This window comes from Olea europaea, unplaced genomic scaffold, assembly GCF_002742605.1.
Source record: "Olea europaea var. sylvestris unplaced genomic scaffold, O_europaea_v1 scaffold456, whole genome shotgun sequence".
NCBI classification, from domain to species: Eukaryota; Viridiplantae; Streptophyta; class Magnoliopsida; order Lamiales; family Oleaceae; genus Olea; species Olea europaea.
In genome coordinates this window covers 157,811-166,026 of record NW_019262870.1, presented here as the reverse complement: position 1 = coordinate 166,026, position 8,216 = coordinate 157,811, and the positions used below count along the sequence as shown (strand labels likewise).

The 8,216-nt window shown below is 31.6% G+C and overlaps 1 protein-coding gene across 1 annotated transcript; it reads left to right on the top strand.

The window, feature by feature from the left end:
* The first annotated feature begins 311 nt into the window (after positions 1 to 311).
* LOC111388129 (homeobox-leucine zipper protein ATHB-13-like) lies at positions 312 to 2,382 on the top strand. Its single transcript, XM_023012805.1, has 3 exons — positions 312 to 505; positions 600 to 970; positions 1,897 to 2,382. Exons 1-3 carry the CDS (start codon positions 388 to 390, stop codon positions 2,242 to 2,244), a joined length of 837 nt encoding a protein of 278 aa, XP_022868573.1. The 5' UTR covers positions 312 to 387; the 3' UTR covers positions 2,245 to 2,382.
* Positions 2,383 to 8,216: the final 5,834 nt, after the last annotated feature.

Sequence of the window (8,216 nt, the reverse complement as noted above, 5' to 3'; positions counted from 1 at the left end):
AGCTCATAAGGTATATAAGCTATCTATCAGAGCAATGAACGAGGCTCCTTCTAACTGGCGACGTTATTTTCTCTTTGACGTTATGTATATGAAATGACTTATCAAGTGCCCTTTTTTTACGTCCATTACAAAGAGAAATTTTAATAAATATATTATAGAATAATATTTTTTGGGAGAATGTGTGGTTATGAAACAGGGAAAATTTTTTGATTGACGTATGATATTATTTTATTGAAGAATGTGTAGTTGAAAAATATGAGAGAGAAAAATGTATTAAAATTATAAAAGATGTCAAAAAATGGCATAAACAGCTCTCCCTCTCTCTCTCTTTCACATAAATTTTCTTCCTATATCTCTCTAAAAGTATGACTCGTCGATCATGATTGCATGAAAATGGCCTTCTTCCCCGCCAATTTTATGCTGCAAACTCATAATGAAGATGAACATCAACCCTCTACTTCTCTCAATTCAATTCTTCCCCATTGCAACTCTCGAGACTTCCATGGTCCTTTCTCTCTCCACATATACTTACATGAATTGTTCGCATATATTTCAACCTCTTAATGGATTTCTAACATTAACTTCTTTAACTGATGCAGGTGTAGTTTCACTTACCGGGAAGAGATCGTCGGTGTTTTCCGATGCTTGTGAAGATAATCACGGGGAGGATGATTTGTCAGACGACGGATCACAACTGGGAGAGAAGAAGAGGAGGCTTAACATGGATCAAGTGAAGACACTTGAGAAAAATTTTGAGCTGGCGAATAAGCTCGAGCCTGAGAGGAAATTTCAGCTGGCTCGGGCTTTAGGCCTGCAACCGAGGCAGATTGCGATATGGTTCCAAAACAGGAGGGCAAGGTGGAAGACAAAGCAATTGGAGAAAGATTATGAAGCTCTTAAGAAACAATTTGAAGCTGTTAAAGCAGATAATGATGCCCTACAAGCACAAAATCAGAAACTTCAAGCTGTGGTACGTAAAATTTCTAACATATTCTTGAATAAAAAATAATAATAATAAAAAAATAAATAAAATTCTGTGTGTGTGTGTGTGTAAGCATTGGATAAAAAAATCATCAAATGATTCCTTGTTCAAATAGATTGGAACTATTCACATAGCAATTGGTATCGACTGCTCATCACGGGTGTGTTTAAGTGCCATTTCCAGGTAGAATATGCTTTTGTAATAGTGATTTTTTGAAAAATATATTGTTAAAATTTAGTCCCGTTTGACAATCATTATTTTTAAACTCATTTTTAACAACACATGCACGTAATAAAATATTTTTCATGTAAATTCAAACTTTTCACTGCTTTTAGCCACATGTTCTCCTAAAAATACTATTCAAAATTCTATTTTTCCTTAAATAATGGTTGTCAAACACGTGCTTAGAGAAAAGTTTTGAATTTACATGTAAAATTATTTTATTAAGAAAATGTGTAGTTAAAAAATGAATTTGAAGAAAAATAATTTTTCATGGAATGTAGCGGGGCGAGTATGCAGTATTATACAATATATTAAGTGTTTGTTTGAGGCAACGTATTTGAAAATTAATTTTTAACAAATTAATTTTTCACTTTATATTATTCACTAAAATAATTTTGCACATAGACTCAAAAATTTTCACTGTTTTTTAACTATAAATTCACTAAAAAAATCATTTTTTTAATTCAAACGATCTCTCTTAAACAAACACGGTCTAGTACAATACCAATTATCAAACAAATCATGAGAGAAATATTAGATTTTGATTACCTTAATTTATTAAAAAGGTAACCGGGAGAACAGGCTAGACAAATCTTGGAAGCAACATCATTACACTTAGGATTAGCTACATAATTTATTGACAATTATAGAGAGAAAAAAATTGTATTAGATTAATAAACTCATGGTTGCAGATACTGGTTCTAAAGAAAAGGGAACCAACGGAGTCTATCAATCTGAACAAAGAACTGGAAGGTTCTTCTAGTAACAGAAGTGAAAATAGCTCGGATATTAAGTTAGACATATCAAGAACACCAGCAATTGACAGCCCTTTACCTGCTCATCCCCAGAACAGACCCCTCTTTGCACCTTACATGAGGCCTAATGGTGCAGCACAACTTTTCCAGACGTCGTCTAGACCTGATATTCAGTGCCAGAAACTGGACCAAACTGTGAAGGACGAAAGCTTCTGCAGTATGTTATGCAGCATGGACGATCAAACCGGGTTTTGGCCATGGCTAGAACAACAGCATTTCAGTTAATCTGAAACTACTAATGGCCCTATAACTAAGTATAATCAATATGGATTTCATCATAATATTTTAAGAGTTAATTTGAATTCTTGATTTTGGCACTTGGGCTGGTATAGAAATTAATGTATATGGATTATCTTTGCTTTACATGTTACACCCATGTTTTTTGCAAATTATATTAATCATGGTAATGTCCCCAGTTCTATGATTATGTAAAAGTAAACAGACTTAATGCTTTCGAACTTATCTTAAACAAAGTCATTTTCTCTTTTTCTTCAATGAATTCACATTAAAAGAGAGAGAGAGGGAATCAAACACACATTTCAAGATAGAAAAAGGATAAAGAGATGGAACAGTAGAAAACAAGGAGAGTTGGAAATGGTCATTTTCATGAAGGGGACAGGGACAACTTTGTGCTGACAAGTGAAAAAGAAAGGAGTCATGTTATTTGTACAAAATTGGTTGATAGAGTTGGTTTATAAAACAATATCTACATCAAATTATTTCAAAAATACTTTTTTTAAATCATTTGAAATCAATGGTCAAAATTCTGCCAACACTTATTTTGTCAACCATTTCTATCAACTTATCTTATACAACTAGATTAATTGAAAAGAAAGAGGGTATGGGATTGTACTACTTGCATGTAATGAAAGAAAAGTTCACCAACACTTTTTTGAATTATTGTTCAAAGAAAGAATTCATGTTATCCTCTATCACCCATCCCCTAGCGTCTAGATAGCAAGCTCATTGCCCCTCGGGGCATAGGCCAGTGGTGCAAAAGACAAGAGTGAGGTTATCTCACACCTTGCTAGTAGCCACAGTATGGGGGTTCGATTCCTGAGACATGGAATTGGACTCCTTATAGGTGCAATGTACATGCAGTTCTTGTTCTCTGGCCTATTAGGACACATCCTGCGATTTACCTCTCTCACAAAGCTTTAGGGAGGGGACAGTGGGAGCCCTCAAGATTGAGGTTCAACCTTTTTTAGATAGCAAGCTCATCATAAAAGTCGAGTAGTACACGGTATTAGACTTGATAGAAAAATAGACGAGACTTAACAAATTAATGAACAAATTTTCTTATATTGTTCTATAATGCTAATTTTACAGTCAAACCGGTGCAATGATGATTTGGGATTGGCTCGTTACTACTTGCTATTGCCCGATAAATCAAATGATGAAGTCCAAAACCCGGATCCATTAAATTGAGAAATGTCGCATTTTGAAAGTGCGCCTTTAGTTATAAATGTTGCTTCAATACTTACAAAGCGGCTAGTTGCTCTGGACCATTACATCTTCTGTGATTTGCACTTTCAAAAGCTGACTCGATCATATGATTCTTGTTCTTCATTTTTCTTGACTGGTTTTCTGATAATATGCCTATATTACTATTTGTTTGTCTATTTTGACTTATGTTTCAAATTTTCTCATTCTAAATTTTGATTAAACCACAGTTTTAAATCACGATTCTCATATAATCATGGTGAATTTTGAAAATTGTGTTATAACTTTTCTTGAAAGTAGTCTTGCATTACTTTATGTATTTGCTCGATTTCGTTATCATTTTGTACTAAATGTTAAGAGATTGGTTATTGTTGGTATTGTTTTGTTATTATTGGAATTTTTTGTTAACCTCATTTAAGTAGCTTGTTGTATATGGCTTTGACTGTATGTTTCACTGTAAATATGACAACTACTTTTGAACTTGAAGTTTTTAATGGGACTTTCCTCTTTGGCAACAAAAAATAAAATGTATTTTATTTAACAAAAAGTTTCTAAAGCTATTCAGTCTCCATAGCTGTTGATAAGAGAGCTGAGATAAATACTTGCTTACACTTTCATCATTTTGTCTTTGTTTGGTCAAGTGTTAAGAAAAGTAGAAAAATTAGATTCTACAAAATTTCTTTGAAAAAAGTTAAAAGAGCTTTACTTGGTTATATCCTTACCAAACAAATTTTTCTAATTTAAAATGTTTTTCAACTTAAAATAGATTACTCTAAAGAGTTAGATGATAATTTGGATGTATTTAACGAAGTTGCTTAAGACATCACAATACGGAAGAAAAGATATGAGTATATAAAGTTGTTGTACTTCTTAATACATTTCTGAAACTTGTAGAGATATCAAGAATGCTATTAAGTATAATAGAGACACAATTAATTCCTAAAATTGTTATTTATTCTTTAAGAAGTAAAAATAGAAGGGTCTGTTTAATTGCAAAGATGGAATTTGGGTGGAAAGAAAATGAATTTTAGAGAATTAAATTATCTAGAAATTGTTTTCCTGAAAATTGTAAATTATTGTGTTTGATTGGTATAATTTTTCACGTGAAAAATGTTGAAGTAAAAGTATTTTTTGGTGTTCGTTTAGCTTTATTTTACATGAAAATTGTCAATTTAAGGGATATCCACTTCTACCATTGTCCCTAAAATTTGTTTCTATTGCCAACCAAAAAAAAAGGAAAAAAAGGATCAAAAAATCGTCTATATTTTGGTATTCGTTTGACTTTGTTTAACATGAAAATTGTCAATTTCAGGGATATCCTTTTTTTATAATTGTTCCTAGAATTTGTTCACATTGCCAAAAAATGAAAAAAAAAAAAAAAAAAAAAAAGGTGAAAAAACCAAAAACCACTTATCCCTAAGAAAATAAAAGGTGGAAAATCACGCTTTAAGGTGTTTTACCTAGAAATTCATGGAAAATCAATTCCCTAAAAAATTTTGTCAATCAAACAGGTCAAAAGTGAAAATTCAAATTCAAAAACAAGGTCCATAGGAAAATTTCGTGTACTCAAACGAGGCCTAAAAGCTGAAAAGGCTGAGGATAGTTACTCTTGAGAGTTTGTTTGTAAAGGGTAGATAATAAATTAGGTGAAATGGAAATCAATAGGATTAGTGTAGTTAGGGAAATAATTACAAGATAAAGAATAGAGGGAGGTCTGGGTTAAATGAAAGAAATAAAAAAATATTATGGGAGTGGAAAAGTAGGACATTTTATAAAAGACTAAAGCCAACATCATAGATAAAATTGTAGATGACGGAAAATAGTAACAGAAAGATAAAATTGTAGATGACGAAAAATAGTAAAACCCCTAAAGCCAACATTGTAGATGCCTTCTGATGCTTGAGGTCTTTGAAATAGTTGAACTACCCATGTCAGATATAATACGACATAGGTATGAGTATGGGTATGAGAATGGAATGTGTGTCAAATCCTCCAAATTCGAATGGGACTCTTCGTCGTTTTTGTTTCTTCTTCTTTCCTCTTTTTTTTTTCTCTCTCTTTTTCATTAGTTTCCATTTTCTTCTTTCCCATTTTCGCTCTCTATAAAACTAGCGTCTTCGTCGAGAGAGTGGATAAATCAGCGGCTGTTCATGAAATTATTCCTTCAATTTGATTTCGCTAGTGTACAGTTTCTAACAGGTAATAAACTGGAAAATAGAGTCCCGATGTCTTTCCATGGAGATTGAATAATTTAGTTCTATCTAACTCGACTTTAACCAAAACCAAAGGATCACACGAGAATTGTAGTAACTTGAATTAACCCTAATTTGACTACTATGCAACTATCTATGACTCAAACGAACTAAAATGCAAAATGAATAATTGAATGCAAATTTGATATAGTTAATAAATATGAGGTGCACTAGGATTACGAATCTCCAAGCAATGCTCACGTTTAACCCTAATTTTACAAATTGACAACGCGTTGAGTTCTTGAATAATCAATGCTCCTAAAATCTATCCTACAATCTCTCTCGACTAAAATTGAACCTACTCTTATATACCACCAGTCTATATCTCTATGACGAGTGTAAATATACAAGAATGCATGTAATTTTATGAACACTTAAAAATTTATGCAAGGCATAGTAGTGTATCTCTATCCCTTATCGAAACCTAAGATAATTTATACCCTGTCGAACTCATTTCCCTTCTCTCGAATGCATGAAATAAATCAGCACACTCACACAATTATGTGCACATAATTATGGAAGCAATTAGTTGTATGTAAATCATTCAAAATTCAATAATGTGGTTTGATATCAAAATTGCAAAACTAGAAATTAAAAAGTTACATCATAAGGTTCATTGATCTCCTAATATATGAAAATCTAGCATAGCATGGAGAATTTAACAAAATACATAATAACTCTGAGAAACGATATCACCGGCGTAGCATTGGGCGTGTAATCTCATTGATCTTCGTGATTATGGTGAAAAAAATCTTTTCCAATATGTGTTTTCTTCTCTCCCAATGTGTTCTCTCCTTCAATTGACAGTTCTAGGATTTATATATATTTCCCGCGACTTGTTTCTATAAGAGTTTTAAGCAGAGAAGAAAACTGAAAATTTCACATCAGATTTGTACCATGTGACTGCATGGTTATTCATGATTGTTCCATCAATTTTTCTTATTACCACCATGCAACTACATGGTATAAGTTTTCTTCCCAAAATTGGCATTTTGATCCTCGAACTTCAAATTTCTGGCATTGTAACTTTTTTCTTATTGTTCTTCTCCCAATACTTCAAGTCTAACACCTTCGTCTATGCTTTTGGTTCATCTTTTAGCTATTTGCATTTTAGTCCTTGAACTTACATTCTTTTCCATTCTGGTCCTTTTTTCTCCATTTTCTTCCTTCTATCATCCCATATTATCCCTAAGTTGATATGTAGCTCGTTTGCATTCTCGATTCGTCTTTCGGGTCATCTTTTGGATATTTTCACTTTGGTCCCTAAACTTTTGTTTTATTTTGTTTTTGCCCCTTTTGGCATCTTTTCTCATAAGTTCCATCATATCCATCAATATTGCACTACAAAACAAAATTGCATAGAATTAAGTCATATCCAACCAATTTTATTAACAATTAATCAGGTTTTATGGATCGAATTAGTGTAAAAATGCACTTATCGGCTGCGCTATGTTTTTTCCTTCTTTTTCTTCTTCTTTCTTTTTTCTTCCCATTTTTTTCTCTTTTTTTTTTCCTTCTCTCTCTCTGTAACGGTGGTTAGGATTTCGTTTGTATAAAATGAAAATGAATTTCATATAATGATACTTAGTGCTCTGTTAAGTCTATATTGCAATGAAATTCCTCATTTTTTTTTAAATAACATTTAATAATTCCAATGATTGAAAACTAAAACCTAAAATTTTATTTTATTTATCTCAATCCCTTATTCAATACTCATTTCTTTCTTTGTTAATAATTTATTTTAGTCTATTCAAAACTACATTTTGGATTAGTAAAAAAAGTTGAAGTTTGAAAAACGTACTCATGTTTGTAGTTTTAACTCGTTTTAGTTATGTCCTCGCATCCTACATTTTAAAAAATAAAAGATCCTATACTTAGATACGTACCCTTACCTGATATCTGTACCTGAGTCTGAGCATCATAGTAGATGTCTATGTTGTTACGAACCTATTTCTGATATGAATACTGCAAATGTTACAAGTAACAATTATTAGGTCGAAGAATGGTTAGATTCTAGTTACACGTTCCATATGAAATCTAAGAAACATTGCAGAAAATTTTAAGAAAAAATAAATAGGAGAGAGGCGGTTGTCAGTAATAATTTTGCATGCAAAATTGGAAAAAAAAAAAATTAACAAAAAGGGATATATCTACACAACTAAAAGAGTTAGATATGTTCTAGATTTAAATTGAAATTTGATTTTCAATTGAGGATTTAGAATATGCCCCGTTTGATTCTCATTTTTATCAAAATACATTTTTCTCTTTTTTTCTTTTTAACTACACATTCTTTATTAAAATAATATTACACGTAAATCAAAAAAAATTCTTTATTTTTTATCCACACATTCTCCATCAATCTATTATTCTAAAATTCATTTTTCCATAAAAATGGGTGTCAAACACCCTAATAGGATTGAAATGATAGGTTAATAGTGATAAAATGTTCACTTGTTATTTTCAAAGGTATCAAAAGGAATGTAATATATGTCACTAAAAGCA

Coding starts and splice junctions, on each gene's coding strand:
- LOC111388129 (XM_023012805.1), top strand. CDS start 388: ATGAAAATGGCCTTCTTCCCCGCCAATTTTATGCTGCAAACTCATAAT. Junction 506..599: donor CAACTCTCGAGACTTCCATG/GTCCTTTCTCTC, acceptor TAACTGATGCAG/GTGTAGTTTCACTTACCGGG. Junction 971..1,896: donor ATCAGAAACTTCAAGCTGTG/GTACGTAAAATT, acceptor TCATGGTTGCAG/ATACTGGTTCTAAAGAAAAG.